The 19015-nt window shown below is 44.5% G+C and overlaps 1 protein-coding gene across 5 annotated transcripts in view; it reads left to right on the top strand.

Annotated features, from left to right (window-relative positions):
• Positions 1–19015, top strand: part of RGMA (repulsive guidance molecule BMP co-receptor a) — a 44200-nt gene that overhangs the window by 20081 nt on the left and 5104 nt on the right. Inside the window, exon 1 of one of the 5 annotated variants that reach the window (XM_058155807.1) lies at positions 16042–16148. The exons of 1 other annotated variant lie outside the window; for it this stretch is intronic. Coding sequence is in view for 1 of the 4 variants with exons in the window: in XM_058155804.1 (XP_058011787.1) it covers positions 17876–18077 (202 nt within the window). In the remaining 3 variants the exon portion in view is untranslated. Of the gene's footprint in view, positions 1–16041; positions 16149–16169; positions 16297–16318; positions 18078–18102; positions 18578–19015 lie in introns of those variants that run through there. 3 more of the 5 variants (XM_058155806.1, XM_058155804.1, XM_058155808.1) reach the window with 3 other exon arrangements.

Raw genomic sequence — 19015 nt, 5'->3', positions numbered from 1 at the left:
TTTTAAAAAGATCTACCTGTTTTGAGTTTGCCTGCGCCAATCAATAGCTTACTGGAAGCTTCTCGAAGGAAAATCAGAGTGTTCGTGAGGAAACAAAAATATTGAATAGAAAAAGACAAACGTGATTTTCTACATAGAAATAGTCCTTGACTTACGACTTCAGTGGAGCTCAAAATTTCCGTTTTTAAGCAAGACGTTTTTAAAGTGAGCCCCCCATTTTACGACTTTTTTTTTTTTTTTGGCCAGGGCCTTAAGGGAATCACTACAGTTGTTGTTAAATTAACAATCAAAGCTGTTAAGTGAATCTGGCTTCCCCATTGAACGTGCTTGTCAGAAGGTTAAAAAAAGGGGGTGGTCATAGGACCCCAGGACACTGCAACCGTCATAAGTATGAGTCAGCTGCCGAGCGTCTGAATTTTTAATCACGTGGCCATGAAGATGCTGCAACCGTTGTAAGCCGTCATAAGTCACTATTTTTCAGTGCGGTTGTTAACTTTGAACGGTTATTAAATGAACTGTTGTAAATTGAGGGTGACCTGTATTGGGGTACGCAGCTTGTGTGGGGCCTCAGACCCTCCCTTGTTTTTATGACACCCCGTTCCCAGGGGTGAAATCCAGCAGGTTCTGACAGGTTCTGGAGAACAGGAAGCGGAAATTTTGAGTAGTTTGGAGAACCGGCAAAAACCACCTCTGGCTGGCCCCAGAGTGAGGTGGGAATGGGGATTTTGCAATATTCTTCCCCCAGGGGTGGGGAGGAAATGGGGATTTTGCAGAATCCTTCCCCTGGAGTGGGGTGGGAATGGAGATTTTGCAGTATCCTTCCCCTGGAGTGGGGTGGGAATGGAGATTTTGCAGTATCCTTCCCCTGCCACGCCCACCAAGCCACGCCCACCAAGCCACATGCCCATAGAACCGGTAATAAAAAAAAAATGGATTTCACCACTGCCCCCCCCGCCAGGGATTACATCATTAAAATATACAAAGGATGGAAATGGAAGGCTGGAATATTTGAGCCAAGCCTCTTGCAAAACCCGAACCAGGTTTGTGAATTCTGTTCTGCTGAATGTCTGGATCTCTACATGATGCTTCCTTCGGTGTGTGTGTGTGCGTGTGTGAAAAGCTGCTCAGAAAACCCACAAAATCGGAGCAGTCCAAATCCGTTTGGATTTTTTCCATTAGGAAAAAAAAAGGAAGAAGAAGAATGGTTTGCCAAGCATTTAGAACATTCATTAAACTTTCTGGAATATCTCTCTTCTGATTTCAGCTGCTTTCCATTTGTCTTTTAGCCTTTGGTGTGGAGTGAGTAGAGCCTCAGGGGGGGAGAGGGGGAGAAATTACACATGGGTCCCTAAGGGAGAGCCTTGTCTGGGTCTACAGCAGAGAGAAAGGTAGTTTTTCCAAGACCTGCATTTATCACATTGCTTGTTAGCAGCCCTTCTCTCCAGAGACGGCGGGGTTACCTTGCGCAAATGCTCTTGTTCCGCCAATTTCTCCAGGCATTTCCTTCCTGCTTGGTTTTGCTACGTCAAGTGGTGCCCTGGGTGGCAGTTGGGAAAAAGAACCCTTTCACCCCTTCTCAAGCTCAGGACCCTCAGACCTGGCAACTCTTATGGTTTCGGAAATGGGTCACTCTAAATGAAGGCAAGTCAGATTTTGCAAAATGTTGATAGAAGAGAAAAGAAGGAAGAAAAAGAGGAGGAGGAGGAGAGGAAGAGGAGATGGAGGAGGAGGAGGAGAAGGAAAAAAAATATTGAATAGAAAAAGACAAACGTGATTTTCTACATAGAAATAGTCCTTGACTTACGACTTCAGTGGAGCTCAAAATTTCCGTTTTTAAGCAAGACTTTTTTAAAGTGAGCTTGCCCCCCATTTTACGACTTTTTTTTTTTTTTTTGGGCCAAGGCCTTAAGGGAATCACTACAGTTGTTGTTAAATTAGCAATCAAAGTTGTTACGTGAATCTGGCTTCCCCATTGAACGTGCTTGTCAGAAGATTAAAAAAAGGGGGTGGTCATAGGACCCCAGGACACTGCAACCGTCATAAGTATGAGTCAGCTGCCAAGCGTCTGAATTTTTAATCACGTGGCCATGAAGATGTTGCAACCGTTGTAAGCCGTCATAAGTCACTATTTTTCAGTGCGGTTGTTAACTTTGAACGGTTATTAAATGAATTGTTGCAAATTGAAGGTGACCTGTATTGGGGTACGCAGCTTGTGTGGGGCCTCAGACCCTCCCTTGTTTTTATGACACCCCGTTCCCAGGGGTGAAATCCAGCAGGTTCTAACAGGTTCTGGAGAACAGGAAGCGGAAATTTTGAGTAGTTTGGAGAACCGGCAAAAACCACCTCTGGCTGGCCCCAGAGTGAGGTGGGAATGGGGATTTTGCAATATTCTTTCCCCAGGGGTGGGGAGGAAATGGGGATTTTGCAGTATCCTTCCCCTGGAGTGGGGTGGGAATGGAGATTTTGCAGTATCCTTCCCCTGGAGTGGGGTGGGAATGGAGATTTTGCAGTATCCTTCCCCTGCCACACCCACCAAGCCACATGCCCATAGAACCGGTAATAAAAAAAAATTGGATTTCACCACTGCCCCTCCCCCCCCAGGGATTACATCATTAAAATATACAAAGGATGGAAATGGAAGGCTGGAATATTTGAGCCAAGCCTCTTGCAAAACCCGAACCAGGTTTGTGAATTCTGTTCTGCTGAATGTCTGGATCTCTACATGATGCTTCCTTCGGTGTGTGTTTGTGTGTGCGTGTGTGAAAAGCTGCTCAGAAAACCCACAAAATCGGAGCAGTCCAAATCCATTTGGATTTTTTCCATTAGGGAAAAAAAAGGAAGAAGAAGAATGGTTTGCCAAGCATTTAGAACATTCATTAAACTTTCTGGAATATCTCTCTTCTGATTTCAGCTGCTTTCCATTTGTCTTTTAGCCTTTGGTGTGGAGTGAGTAGAGCCTCAGGGGGGGAGAGGGGGAGAAATTACACATGGGTCCCTAAGGGAGAGCCTTGTCTGGGTCTACAGCAGAGAGAAAGGTAGTTTTTCCAAGACCTGCATTTATCACGTTGCTTGTTAGCAGCCCTTCTCTCCAGAGATGGCGGGGTTACCTTGTGCAAATGCTCTTGTTCCGTCAATTTCTCAAGGCATTTCCTTCCTGCTTGGTTTTGCTACGTCAAGTGGTGCCCTGGGTGGCAGTTGGGAAAAAGAACCCTTTCACCCCTTCTCAAGCTCAGGACCCTCAGACCTGGCAACTCTTATGGTTTCGGAAATGGGTCACTCTAAATGAAGGGAAGTCAGATTTTGCAAAATGTTGATAGAAGAGAAAAGAAGGAAGAAAAAGAGGAGGAGGAGGATAGGAAGAGGAGATGGAGGAGGAGGAGGAGAAGGAAAAGGAAAAAAAGGAAGAGGAGGAGAAGGAGAAGGAGAAGGAGGAGGATAGGAAGAGGAGATGGAGGAGAAGAAGAAGGAAAAGGAAAAAAGGAGAAGGAGGAGGAAGAGGAAGAGGAGATGGAGGAGGAAAAGAAGGAGGAGGAGGAAGAAGAGGAGAGGAAGAGGAGATGGAGGAGGAGAAGGAAAAGGAGGAGGAGGAAGAGGAGAAGGAGAGGAAGAGGAGAAGGAAAAAGAGAAGGAGGGGGAAGGAGAAGGAGGAGAAAAATAGAAGGAGAGTAGTAGAAGAAGAAGAAAGGCAAACACTATTCTGTTGGTTAGTCAGTTATAGGAAATCCTCACCTTCCAAGCACAATTGACACCCCCCCAAAAAAAAACACATTTCTGCTGCTGAACGAGACCGTTGTTCAATGAGCTTTGTCCCATTTTTACCACCTTTCCTGCCAGAGCGGTTAAGGAAATCATTGCAGTTGTTAAGTTAGCCACACCGTCGGTAAGCGAATCCGGCTTCCCTGTGGACTTCGCTTGTCAGAAGGTCGCCAAAGGGGATCACGTGACCACCCTCATCACCCACCCACCCCGGGGACTCTGCAACCGTCATAAATACTAGTCCGTTGTGCCAAGCCTCTGAATTTTGATTACGTGACCATGGGGAGTCTGCAACGGTCGGTCGTAAGTCACTTTTTTGAGTGCCGTTGTAACTTGGAGCGCCGACTCAACGAACTGCTGCCAGTCGAGAACTACCTATAGTAGTTTTTACTTTTACTTTTACTTTCTTGGCCAAATCATACCCTCTCGCTCTTATTTAATTGGGAGAGCATATGCATGTCCTCGCTCTGATTGGACAGTCCCTTCAGCATCAGTCCCTCCTGGTCTTCCATTAAAAGAGACTCCCAAGACCCGGAGGAGGCTGTTGTGTCTCGTCCGATCTCACCACAGCCGGGGCCTTCTTATCTGCTTCCGAACACGGAGGAATGTCCTAGTATGCCTCCCAGCCCCAGCCCTGGCTCCATGCCCAGACAGGCTGAAGAGGAGGAAGTATCTCCAGCCCCCAGCTCTGGCTCCATGCCCAGGCAAACGGAGCAACTAGACCCCTCCCCCTCCTCCACAGCATGTGAGCCTGAGGGAGGTCAATTGCCAACAGCTGCAGATTGGAGTGACCCTTGCATCAGAAGACTTGATAGACGGAGGCAACAGAAGGAAGGGAGGGGCAGGCCTGGATAAGTGCTGAGTCATGGAGCCACACCCCATGGCCTATATAAAGGATCTGCTTTCTGGCATTCTCTGAGTCAGGCAAAGTCTAAACATATCTTGCTGAAGTCACTTTCTGGTCTCCTGCCTGCCCTGAGGACTTTGCTAGGACTTTGGCAGAGCTGCAGAGGCACGCCTGATTCGGATTTCCCTGACCCGGCCATCAGCGGAGGAGTGGGACATGACAGAGGGTGAGTCCTCCCAGAGGAAACTCCCATAGCACTGAAGGTCATCGAGAAAGTGGTTGAAGGATTTTTCTCTCCCCTGGAGAAATTTGGGGGAAAAAGTAAAAAAAAAAAAGAAAGTTGTCCAATCCAATTTCTGGCCCTGGAAATTGGATGGGGGAATTGAGAGGTCCCGCCGGTGCTTTGACTCAACCGTTGGGCCTTGTATGGTGTATGACGTTTCGCCCCCTTTGCCTTCTGTCATCAGCTTACTCTTGCAAAAAATCCTCTTTGTATTCCATGCCTTTAAACGGGCTTAATTCACATTTCTTCATGGTTTTCTCCTCCTGCTGCATTTCGAAAGCCCCCCCCCCCGCTTTGTTTTTTTCACTCCCAGGAGCAGAGGATTCCGCTCAGATCAATACAAGTTGATTGTTTTCCTCATCCAACCGTAACACAATGTACAGATGCCCGGTCACGGGATTGGAGGGGGGGGGTAGAGGTGGGACGGCCATAAATTTAAGTAGCTTTAATTAGATTCAACAAAGTCACCACCGAGAAGGAAAGACACATGTGTGGGGATGAGTTGAGACAAGAGTAGTGCCGCCCCCAATCTTTGGGGCACCAGGGACCGGTTCTACGAAGAGAGATTTTTCCATGGACCACAAAAGATAAGGTTTCGTTTAGAGGTGAAATCGAACAGGTTGTGCTGCCAGAGGGGAGGGATGCTCAGTTCTTCTGTAGCTGCTATTCCCAGGTCAAAGGGCCAGGCAGGGGCAGAAAGGCTCCTAAAAGGTAGAGGTTCCCTTACAGCAGCGGTCTCCAACCTTGGCAACTTGAAGACCTGTGGACTTCAACGCCCAGAGTTCCTCAGCAAGCAAAGCTTTTCTGGGAGTTGAAGTCCACAAGTCTTAAAAGTTGCCAAGGTTGGAGACCCTTGCCTTACAGCCAGGGGTGAAATCCAGCAGGTTCTGGAGAACCGGTAGCGGAAATTTTGAGTAGTTCGGAGAACCGGCAAATACCACCACTGGCTGGCCGCAGAGTGGGGTGGGAGTGGAGATTTTGCCATATCCTTCCCCTAGGAGTGGGGAGGGAATGGGGATTTTACAGTATCCTTCCCCTGCCATGCCCACCAAGCCACACCATGCCCACCAAGACACATCCACAGAACCCGTAGTAAAAAAATGTGAATTTCACCACTGCTTACAGCCTAGAATGGCCAGAATGGGTGAGAAGTGGACTCCCATTTTTTCAGCTCTGGCTCCTGATTCAAAGGCAGGTGATATCTAGGCAGATCAGATAATTTCTACGTGAACCATCTTCTCCAGGGCTGAAATCCAGTTGCCATTCATGCAGTAACAGAATTGTGTACTTTTGCAATAATAATAAGAAAAAACTGGTTAAACAACCAAACGCCCTTATTTTTAATCAATCTTTTGCTTAGTTATTTCCTAATCATTTTTAGAGGACATGTATAGTTTTACTATATTAGATTTATTAGTGTTAGGCAAAGAAATGTAGTATTGTAATACGGGTGCTTAAGAGTATAGCATATTTGATTTATTTTGCATTTGCTAATCTATAATTGCACCCACATCTCCCTATAGATCCTGACTGTAATTGCTGTCTTCTATCTCTCTTGCTATGTTGTTGATCATTGACCAAAGAAATACATGTCAAATTTCAAAGGCGGGGTGATGACATCTCTCGCCCCCCACTTGCTCCAAAGAGGGTGGATTCAAGCTGCAAAACTCCTTAGTGGTTTGACTGATGAAAGTTTATCAGAGATAAGGCATAGTTCTGGTACAACATGCTGCAAAACTAATTTGCACTCTTGCTGTAATGTGCTACTAAACAAATTATCTTCTGCCTTGAAGAGATGGGCTGGTTGTAAGAGAAAGGACCCCATCACTGTTTGGACTTACCTGTAGGGTGAACTCAGCCAGCTCTGAAGGCTGGTAGCCATGATGCTTGTGGGGACAGGTGGGAGGAAATTCACAGCTTAGATGCAAATGTGTTGTTTGGCCATTGGGCACTTGACACATAAGCCTCAATGGTGCAGCTGAGTTCTTCCAGAATCCCTCGCTCTTGCCCACCCTTGCTGTGGACACTGGGATATGTAGTCAAAGATTTGGAGGTAGGGAGGGTTTTTTTTGTAAAATTCTTCTTGTCCATTGTTTGGTGCATGTGTGGCAACCAAGACTTCTGTTTTTGATTTAAAGTCACCGCCACCATCAAAATTCTCCTTTCTTCATCTTTGAAGATTTATTTGCCATTTATTGTTTCTTTAACAAGCAATACCCCCACTCCTTCTTTTTTGTTGCGATAGCGAGTAAAATAATTTTCCCAGTTTAGAGTATTCCAATAATTTATGATGCTGTTTCTTAAGTGTCCTTCTTGAAGTGATATAATAATAATAGAGTTGGAAGGGACCTTGGAGGTCTTCTGCAGGCAAGTTGTTCCACTCATTAATTGTTCTAACTGTCAGGAAATTTCTCCTTAGTTCTAAGTTGCTTCTTTCCTTGATCAGTTTCCACCCATTGCTTCTTGTCCTGCCCTCAGGTGCTTTGGAGAACAGCCCGACTCCCTCTTCTTTGTGGCAACCCCTGAGATATTGGAACACTGCTATCATGTCTCCCCTAGTCCTTCTTTTCATTAAACTACCCAGTTCCTGCAACCGTTCTTCATATGTTTTAGCCTCCAGTCCCCTAATCCTCTTTGTTGCTCTTCTCTGCACTCTTTCTAGAGTCTCCGCATCTTTTGTACATTGTATTACCATATATTATGTCATCGTACTTACATCGTATATTGTGTCCAATTTTAATCTTTGTGGTTTTGAAAATATTTTTTTTCCCTTTTCGTAGGAGAGTTCAGTCCATTTATATTGACTGATAACATTTTTGTTTCTTCTTGCATCGCTTCACTTATATATAGGACTTATACTCCTGGTTGCTCTTATTTCCCTGGGTTCTTTTGCTATTGCTCCTTCTCGCTCTGCACGTTATAAAATGGAAGAGGAATAAGTCAAAGAAACAAATGATTGTACGGCCAAAAATTTTTGGTTACACTATAAAGATTTGGAGCTACGCATGCAGTGCGTGAACACTTTCTCCTCTGTAAATAGATCAGAAATGGGGCGAGTAGAATGCAGGGATTTCTGAGTACGGGTGGATCCAAAAAAAATATCAAGATGGCGACTGCAATTGTGTGGTTGAGGCCCCACCCACTATACGTGTTGATTGCACAACGACACCCACCGTCTTTGTGGGTACCTGCGGTGACATATGTCAAGGATGTCTTAGTTTTTGTGAAAGGAAGGTTATGGATACTCTGGGATCCAAGGAATATTCTGCACTCAGAAAACCTAAATTCTGTGATCCAAAGATGCCTTTTTTTCAGGAGGAAACTGGACTTTCTTGTTTTTTTCTTTCAAAATGTTTCACTTCTCATCCGAGAAGCTTCTTCACCATTCTTCAGATGGTGGGGAATGGAAGGATTTATATTCCTTGCAGACAGCTGGTCATTTGCATCCTTTTAGAGGGTCGTTGAGGCCACTTGGAGGTTTATTTGTATCCTAAGGCTCAGGGGCTAGGACGTTGAGTTTGTTGATCGAAAGGTCGGCAGCTCAGCGGTTTGAATCCTTAGTGATGCCGTGTAATGGGGTGAGCTTCCGTTACTTGTCCCAGCTTCTGCCAACCTAGCAGTTTTGAAAGCACATAAAAATGCAAGTAGAAAAAATAGGGACCACCTTGGTGGGAAGGGACCAGCGTTCTGTGCACCTTTGGCGTTGAGTCATGCCGACCACATGACCACGGAGATGTCTTCAGACAGCGCTGGCTCTTCGGCTTTGAAACGGAGATGAGCACCGCCCCCTAGAGTCGGCAATGACTAGCATGTATGTGCGAGGGGAACCTTTACCTTTACCTTAAGGGTCACCTGAGTAGTGCAAATGGTTCCTGTAGTCTGCATTTTTTCCCTCTGAAAATCCATTCCTCCTCCCACCCCAAAAGAGGAAAATGAGGACACAGATAAACCTCCAAGTGCTTCAAAGAGCCTCTAAAAGGATGCAAATGACCAGCTGTCTTCCATGAATATAAATCCTTCCATTCCCTCACCATTCAGTCAGAGTTGAAGAAGCTTCTTGGGTGAGAAGCAAAATGACCTCGAAAGGAAAAACAAGAAAGTCCAGTTGCCTCCTGAAAAAAAAAGTACCGTTGGGGCAACCATGACTTGGATGACTGAGAACCTCTGCATAAATTCTGTGACTTGCCTGGGCATTGCGCACTGAGGATGTCTGTGTAATTTTTCTTGGCTTCCTCTTATTTTGGCTGCATCATTTCGTCTGGTTTTTGCTGACAGTTAATCCCCGGCCACCCTCCCCTCCCCTCCCCTCCCCTCCCCCCAGACAAACTACTTAGCCATCTTGCAGATCTCAGCAAAGATCATTCATCCAATATAGGGTGACTGTGATTGATGCAAAAAAAAAATCCACAGAACCATAATATGATTTTTTAATTTTTTTAAAAATTTTTGCTGCGAGTGTAGGTGTCTAAATGGACGCCTTCGCCTATGAATGGGGGAGGCTCGTTCAATTAGAGCCACTTTGAAAATCAACGCTTGGTGCCAACGTGAGCAGATTGTCGGATGAACCAAAAGGACGAGAATCTGGCTGCTTTTAAAGGGATAAAATTGAATAAGAACTGAAATGCTCAAGATTTTTTTTTTCTTTTTTTCCACATCGTGTTCCGTATCAGTGTTGTTTTTAATTGGCGCGCGTGTGCAAAAATTGAATCCTGTATGTAAACACTTTTGCGTTGCTTGCAAATAAGAGAATTATTTGGGGGAAAACTCTGGGCCTGGGGCAGACTTTGTCTCCCCCACCTCCTGAATATTTTCCCTCCCCCCCTCCCACTTCTTCTGTTAATTTTCCAAGCAGCAGACACAAAGCAGCCTGCCTGCTCCTATGCTAAGTCATCCGTGGCTGGAACCCAAATGCATTTCTAAGTCGATGGAAAATGGATTATGCAGAATTGAACAAACAGAGTTTTCTTGGCTACTGTTCAAATGAGTTCTTCCAGAGCTCTGCCAGCACTGCCTGCTGTCGAAAATATTTTGGCTAGGATTTGGGGGGGTTGGTTGGAAGGGGGGCGGCTCAGATAATAGGGCAGTGGTAGTCAGCCTGGTCCCTACCACCCACTAGTGGGCGTTCCAGCTTTCATGGTGGGCGGGAGGAGTTTTGTCTGATACTGAAGCACTTTCCTTTTTTTTAATTTAATTGACTTTTAAAAAAATTTTCATAGCATTATTTAAAAACATTTTCATTAGGTTTTCATAAAATTCCCCGTGACAATTTAAATTTCTGAAAATATACTATTTGTATCGTCCGCACATAAGTTTAGTTCACGTTACGTAAGTGAAACTAAATGGTGCTATAGTGCGACCACAAACAAACGAGCCTCGTCCCAGAATAGCTTGTGCATCTCCCCCCCCACACCACCCAGCTGTAACAGACAAGCAGAGCTGGTAGCCGGCGCCCCCCCCAAACCCAATCCATGATGCGCGAGAGGCATGAGCAGACAACGATACACGGCGCATTACTGTGGAACCAGTGGGCGGTTAGAAAATTTTACTACTAACAGAGATACAAAAATGGGAGGTAGGTATAAAAAGGTTGACTACCCCTGTACTTGGGAGTGTTTTTTCCAGCCTGATCTCAGGACGGGAATGCTCCAGATAAAACTTTCGGATTTATGAACAACCCAAAAAGGGCTGAAAAGAAAATGCTAAAGCAATATAATAAGAGCAACGTGATAAAATTAAAACCAAGCCAAATAAAGCACAAAATGCCAACCGTCCTAAGGCTTAAAAAAAAAAAAAACCTAACGGGACTTGATACAGGTAGTCCTCAGGTGATGGCCATAACTGGCAGCTGAATTTCCACTGCTAAGCAAGGCAGTTATGAAGAGAGTTTTTACAAGCTTTTTTTTTTAACACAGTCCTTAAGCGAATCACTGCACGTTAACCAAATCCAGTTTCCCCCATTTATTTTGCTGGTCGGAAGCTAGCTGGGACGGTTACAAATGGCAGTCCCACGATCCAGGGACACGGCAACTAACATACACGCATGTGGATTGTCAAGCGATTGAATTGTGATCGTGTAACAGTGAGGACATGAGGGACGTGTTGGCTCAGTGGCTAAGTCGCTGAGCTTGTCGATCGAAAGGTCGGCAGTTTCAGTGGTTCGAATCCCTAGTGCTGCCGTGTAATGGGGTGAGCTCCCGTTACTTGTCCCAGCTTCTGCCAACCTAGCAGTTTCGAAAGCACGTAAAAAATGCAAGTAGAAAAATAGGGACTACCTTTGGTGGGAAGGTAACAGCGTTCCGTGCGCCTTTGGCGGTGAGTCATTTATTTATTTATTTATTATTTATTAATCGAACTTATATACCGCACCATCTCCCGTAGGACTCAGGGCGGTTCACAGGCATATTAAAATAGTACAATAAATAAACATTAAAACCCGATTAAAACTAGATAATATCATGGCCTGATCACTAAAAAATAAAAAACCTATAAAAACCCCATTAAAATATGCTAAAACCTTTTATCTTAGGCTAGTCCTGCACGCTGAAACAATAGAGTCTTCAGTTCCTGTCTGAAGGTCCGGAGGTCGGGTAGTTGTCGTAATCCTGGAGGGAGCTCGTTCCACAGGGCTGGTGCCGCCACAGAGAAGGCCCTCCCCCTGGGGGCCACCAACCTACATTGTTTGGTCAACGGCACCCTGAGGAGGCCTACTCTGTGGGAGCGCGCAGGTCATTGGGAGGCAATCGGCGGCAGAAGGCGGTCTCGAAGGTATCCCGGTCTTAAGCCATGGAGCGCTTTAAAGGTGGTCACCAAAACCTTGAATTGCACCCGAAAGACTACCGGTAGCCAGTGCAGGCCGCACAGGATAGGTGTTATATGGGAGCAACGCGGTGCTCCCTCTATCCCATATGCCCGCCACATGACCATGGAGACGTCTTCGGACAGCGCTGGCTCTTTGGCTTTGGAACGGAGGTGAGCACTGCACCCTAGAGTCGCGAACGACTAGCACATATGTGCAAAGGAAACCTTTACCTTTATCTGTGAGAGGATATTGTGACAGTTTTGATGCTCAGTTCTAAGTTGCTTTTTTTCAGTGCTGTTATAACTTTAAGCAATCCCTATATGAAATTGACCGAATTAGCAGAGATGGCAAAATTAAGTGCCTTGATTAGAATTAATGGACTAGACCAGGGGTCCGTGGACTGGTACCGAGCCGCGGCATGCTAGAAACCAGGCCACACAAACAAGCAAAGCCCCATCCGTGGGATTCAGGCAGCAAGTGAAGCCACGACCCCTCCAGACCACAGAAAAACTTCTCCCCATGGAACTGGTCTCTGGTGCCCAAAAGATTGGGGGCCATTGGACTAGACAGTTTAATACGAGATTGGAAGCCGTTTGTGAACTTTCTAGGTGTGAAATACAATAACAGGTGATTGTAATCCTTCAACAGAGGGATTTGAAGACCAGTGTAGTATTGGAGCAAACCTGTTGACTTTTTTTTTATTTCATTTTATATATATATTAGATCGTGCATTGATTTATTAGGGATCTTCTCATCTGAAATATTTGTTAACATAATATATTTTCTTTGCTGAATAAGAATGAGGAGTGGTGCGGTAGCCTAGAGATGGAGCTCTCACCTTACAATCAAGAGGCTGTGAGTTCAATCCTTTGTAGAGGCAGATATTTCTCTCTCTGGGCATGATGAGAATATAACTTCACATTGGCGACAGGAAGGGCGTCCGGCCAGTAAACACGCAGCTCCAGTCATTTGCACAGACTCCACCCCCGCAAGGAATTATGGGGTCATTAAAAGATGATGATGATGATGATGATGTTGAATAAGGCGGAGGGAAAGTTTATAACTATTTGCAGACTCGTTATGTAAGGGGATGAGAATTTATCAGGATTTATTTTTAATTTTTCAGCATCCAGCCAGGCTGGATTTTTTTTTTATGTGTAATGTTAGATATTTGGTCATTTTTCCCCTTTTTTTGTAAACATTTTTTCCTTTTGTTGTTGTTGTTACTGTTGGATGTATGTTTTTTTCTGGATTTTTTTCCTGTTTTTTATTTTATTCCCATTGATAAAACATAATACATATCTATTTAAAAAAACGAATGGTCACTGTATGAATATTTACAGGAATTACCCTTACATAGCAGTACTAACCATTTAATTTTACATAACCAGCTTTGATCCTACTTAGTGTGTTTATCAGGCCTGGTCGAGGACAGCTAGATGCTGTTCCTTGCAGTGGTAATTCTAAACTGCTCCCCAGCCTGTCTTAACTTCTGGTTTTTGTTCTCCAGGCTAAGATTTGTCTTGTCGAACTGTGACAAGTCAGCTGTCATCAGAGATTTCCTTGCCTTACTCTTTGGCTTTCATGCTCCTTTTCTCTTGAATCCTTGCCCAAATAACAGAATAACAGAGTTGGAAGGGACCTTGGAGGTCTTCTAGTCCAACCCCCTGCTAAGGCAGGAAACCCCCCCCCCCATCATTTCAAATAAATGCTTGTCTGACCTCTGCTTAAAAACTTTCAGTGTTGGAGCATTCACAACTTCTGGAGGCAAGTTGTTCCGCTGATTAATTGTTCTCACTGTCAGAAAATTTCCCCTTAATTCTAAGTTGCTTCTCTCCTTGACTGGTTTCCACCCATTGCTTCTTGTCCTGCCTTCAGGTGCTTTGGAGAATAGGTTGACCTCCCCTCTTCTTTGCGGCAGCCCCTCAAATGTTGGAACACTGCTATCATGTCTCCTCTAGTCCTTCTTTTCATTAAACTAGGCATACCTAGTTCCAGCAACCGTTCTTCGTATGTTTTAGCCTCCAGTCCCCTAATCATATTTGTTCAGTGGTGAAATCCAAATTTTTTTACTACCGGTTCTGTGGGTGTGCTTGGTGGGCATGGCAGGGGAGGGATATTGCAAAATCTCCATTCCCACCCCACTCCAGGGGAAGGATACTGCAAAATCCTCATTCCCTCCCCAATCCACGGGAATGATACTGCAAAATCCCCATTCCCTCCCAACTCCAGGGGAAGGATACTGCAGAATCCCCATTCCCTTCCCACTCCAGGGGGAAGGATATTGCAAAATCCCCATTCCCTCTCCACTCCAGGGGGAAGGATATTGCAAAATCCCCATTCCCACCCCACTCCAGGGGGAATGATACTGCAAAATCCCCATTCCCTCCCCACTCCAGGGGAAGGATACTGCAAAATCTCCATTCCCACCCCATTCCGGGGGGGGGAAAGGATATTGCAAAATCTCCATTCCCACCCCACTCCAGGGGGAAGGATACTGCAAAATCCCCATTCCCATCCCACTCCAGGGGAAGGATACTGCAAAATCCCCATTCCCACCCTACTCCGGGTCCAGCCAGAGGTGGCATTTGCCGGTTCTCCAAACGACTCAAAATTTCCGCTACCGGTTCTCCAGAACCCGTCACAACCTGCTGGATTTCACGCTTGTCTTCGTTGCTCTTCTCTTCACTCTCTCTAGAGTCTCAACATCTTTCCTGCAAGCAATGTGATCTTTGCTTCCTGCTCTCCGGCCAAAATGCCTGAGTCACAAGAGCATTTGTGCTAGGGAAAGATACCGAATGTGATCCAACAGCTGCACAGGCTCTTCGCCAGAAAAAGCTCAGCCTTGCTTGGTGTCCAAATCTCTGGCTGAACGAGGGCTGGGGGGGGGGGCAGGAAGTTAGGGAAGGAAGGGAGATGATCCCGGCTCTCGAAGTGAGTACTAGTCCAATTATGGTTTCTAAGGATAGAATCCCACAACGTGCTTAACATGCTTATCTCATCAGCGCATTCTCTTAAGTTCAATCCAAACCCTTTGAGTCACAAATGGAGTGGGCTGGATTCACACACACCCAAAAAAAAAACCCCAAAGCTGAAAACCCAGCTTAGCAAGTGGGGGATACAAATGGAACTGCTTGGTTTGTAACTCGCCTGGTTAAACATGTTGTGTGAAACAAGCTGTATTCAGTAACAGAGGGACCTTGGAGGTCATCTAGTCCAACCCCCTGCTCACAGGAGACCTGTACTGGGATTCAAACTGCTGAACTTTCTGATCGGCAAGCTCAGTGTCTTAGCCACTGAGCCAACTATAACTACGAATACAAGCTATAAATACACCTATAAATATGAATACAAGCTATAAATACACCTTTAAATACAAATACAATCTGTATTCGGTTCCATGACTGTGAATTAAAGACATACGTGTTTCATTCCTTGAATTATTTTCAGCCAGCCTAGCTGAAACCTTTATTGGGAGGGGGGGGTGCGGTTTCCAAGAGAATAAACTTCCTTCCAGTACATAAGATTGTCTGATTATTTGGTTGATCAGTAGATGGTGTTCCCTGGAATCTAAGAAGTGAATATTGCATCTGGTTTTGGTCGCCACGATATATAAAAAAATGTTGAGCCTCTAGAAAGAGTGCAGAGAAAAGCAACAAAGATGATTAGGGGACTGGAGACTAAAACATATAAAGAACAGTTGCTGCAATTGGGTATATCTAGTTTAATGAAAAGAAGGACCAGGGGAGACATGATAGCAGTCTTCCAATATATCAGGGGCTGCCACAAAGAAGTGGGAGTCAGGCTATTCTCCAAAGCACTAGAAGGCAAAAAAGGAAGCAATGAATGGAAAGTAATCAAGGAGAGAACCAACCTAGAACTAAAGAAAAATTTCCTGACAGTTAGAACAATTAACCAGTGGAACAGCTTGCCTCCAGAAGTTGTGGGTGCTCCAACACTGGAAGTTTTTAAGAAGAGACTGGGCAGCCATTTGTCCGAAAAGGATCTCCTGCCTGAACAGGGGGCTGGATTAGAAGATTTCCAAAGTCCCTTCCAACTCTGTTATTCTGTTAAGTTGAGTAGCTTTAGCAGAAGACCAGCTGGTGTAGAGAGAAGAGGGTTTGGCAGTTTGAATCTCACCAGGCTCAAGGTTGACTCAGCCTTCCATCCTTCCAAGGTGGGTAAAATGAGGATCCAGATTGTTGGGGGCAAGAGGCTGACTCTGTACACCGCTTAGAGAGGGCTGTAAAGCACTATGAAGTAAAGTCTAAATGTATTCTATTCTGTTCTTCCTTCCTTCCTTCCTTCCTTCCTTCCTTCCTTCCTTCCTTCCTTCCTTCCTTCCTTCCTGTACAGTGGTTAGAATGCAGTATTGCAGGCTATTTCTGCTGACTGCCACCAGTTCTATTCTTGATTCTGACCGGCCCAAGGTTGACTCGGCCTTCCATCCTTACTGTGAAGCGGTATGCAAGCCTTAAGTGCTATTGCTATTATTAAGCTCATTAAAGAATAACACAGTTCCAGATGACTAGTTGGTTGCAGGAAAAACAATAGAAAAAAACTTCTTGGCTTCCAAGAATCATCTTTTGGGGCAACTGAAAAGGTTTCTAGGTATGTTCTGGTAAGACCATGCCAGATTTCCTATCTGGGGACTTGTGGTAGACTTGTAATAGATCGTAGTAGACTTGTAGTAGACCGAACACAACTGCACACGGAGCAGATCAGAAAACCAGGAAAACAGACTTTGTTGAGTCCGATGCAACCTGAGCTCCCAAGGGTTTCACTGTCTGCAACATGGAGAAAAGGACGTGGTTGTCTTTCTGTTTTTGATCTCTTTCCCGCTCACGTAGAACCGAGGCATACTCCCTCTCGTAGGCATGCTGAGTTTATGCGTGACACCTGCCTTTGGAAATTTGACCTTATATGGAGAGATGAGTGAAACGGCAGAGCATATTGTACATTCATTCCTTCAGTGGAAATCTGTAAAATCCGTAGAGCGATACCTCCCCCTATGGGCCTTGCGCAGTCTCTCTTAGCCTTTTCCCAGTTTTTCCCTACTACCTCCCCTGCCTCTGTTTGAACGGAGAAGTGGTTTTATTTTTAATTTTTAATCAAACCTGCAAGGTCATTAACTCTGCAACCCAACAAGACAGACACAGAGGATAATTAGAACTGCAGAAAAAAACAGTGGCTACCAACCTGCCTTCCACTGAGGACCTGTATACTGCACGAGTCAAAAAGAGGGCTGTGAAAATATTTACAGATCCTCACATCCTGGACATAAATTGCTTCAACTCCTATCCTCAAAACGACGCTACAGAGCACTGCACACCAGAATAGCTAGACACAAGAACAGTTTTTTCCTGAATGCCAACACTCTGCTAAACAATGATTTCCTCAACACTGTCAAACTAGTTACTAAATCTGCACTACTATTATTCTTCTCATCATTCCCATCACCCATCTCCTCCCACTTATGACTGCATGACTGTAACTTTATTACTTGTATCCTTACAATTTATATTGATATTGTTTCCTGATTGCTTCTTTGTACCCTATGACTATCATTAAGTGTTGTACCTTATGATTCTTGATGAACGTATCCTTTCTTTTATGTACACTGAGAGCGTATGCACCAAAGACAAATTCCTTGTGTCTCCAATCACACTTGGCCAGTAAAAAAAAAAAAATCTATTCTATTCTATTCTAAAGAAGAGCCGAGTCAGGAATTTTAGCATAATGTCTTTCTTAGCGTTCCCTTGCAAACCCAACCATTTTATTTTATTTATTTTTTTCAAGTTTTCTATCTTTATTTTTTTTATATAAAAATATCAAATCGATGCATGAACAGTGCGGCACCTGGGCGCCATACATTCCAGTACAAACAAAACTGATCAGATTAAACATTATTATTACATTCAATCCACTTATGAAATTCCCATAACAATACACATCTATATTAGGTTACAGTCATTCATTATTCAATTATTCCACCTCTTTTTCATTATTACTTTCATTTTATCGAATAAAAATGTAATACATTAATATACCCTTTATTTCTATCTCTTACTCTAGCTTTTAATTGTTATCACCCTTTATTAAAAAGCTTTTTCTTTCTTTCCTAACTTCTAATCATGTCACCTGCCTACAAAAAGAGGTGGGGGGGAGAAAAAGGATAGAAAGGGGAGATATGGAAAGACAATTCAATACAGCAACCAGGAAAAAGAATCATCCAACTATCATATCTTGCCTGCTTTGTACTTTTAGTTGCTATTCTTTAAAAGAAAGAGAGGTAAAAGGAAAAGCAAGTCAGAACAACATTAGAGAAAGAAAAAAGAGAAATCATCTATCCATCTTCTCTTGCCCGCTTCAATACTTCAATAGCTATAAAGGTAAAGGTTCCCCTCGCTCATATGTGCTAGTTGTTCCCGACTCTAGGGGATGGTGCTCATCTCCGTTTCAAAGCTGAAGAGCCAGCGCTGTCCAAAGACGTCTCTGTGGTCATGTGGCCAGCATGACGCACGGAACGCTGTTACCTTCCCACCAAAGGTGGCCCCTATTTTTTCTACTTGCATTTTTATGTACTTTTGAAATGCTAGGTTGGCAGAAGTTGGGACAAGTAACGGGAGTTCACCCCCTTACACGGCAGCACTAGGGATTCGAACCGCCGAGCTGCCGACCTTTCGATCGACAAGCTCAACGTCCTAGCCCCTGAGCCACCACGTCACTTTCTCAATAGCTATAAGTTTCCTTCTATTTCTATTTCTTGGATGTCCAATCTCTGATGGCTCAACAGACTAAGTCTGTCTGTTATTAAAACAGCTGCTTGCTATTACTGCAAGTTCTAGTCCCACCAGGCCCAAGGTTGACTCAGCCTTCCATCCTTTATAAGGTAGGTAAAATGAAGACCCAGATTGTTGGGGGCAATTAAGTTGACTTTGTATATAATATACAAATGGATGAAGACTACTGCTTAACACATTGTAAGCTGCCCTGAGTCTTCAGAGAAGGGCGGGATATAAATTCAAATAAATAAAAAAAAAGTGTTCCTTCCACCTCAACAATTGTAGTGACTTTCCATTTTTCCTCTTAGAGCCTGGTCTAGAATGCAGGGCTGCAATTGTATGTGTTTCACCAAGAAAATTGGTTTGTTTGTTGCTTGAGGCTTTGCAGGAACTCAATACGGGTAGCCCTCAACTTACGACCACAGTGGAACCCAAAATTTCTGTGGCTAAGCGAGACATTTGTTAGGTGTATTTTGCCCCATTTTACGACCTTTCTTGCCACTGTTGTTAAGTGAATCCCTGCAGTTGTTCAGTTAGTAACACGG

The sequence above is a fragment of the Ahaetulla prasina genome, chromosome 13, assembly GCF_028640845.1.
Source record: "Ahaetulla prasina isolate Xishuangbanna chromosome 13, ASM2864084v1, whole genome shotgun sequence".
NCBI lineage: Eukaryota > Metazoa > Chordata > Lepidosauria > Squamata > Colubridae > Ahaetulla > Ahaetulla prasina.
The sequence above is the reverse complement of the archived record's forward strand: the minus strand, read 5'-3'. Positions and strand labels throughout refer to the sequence as shown.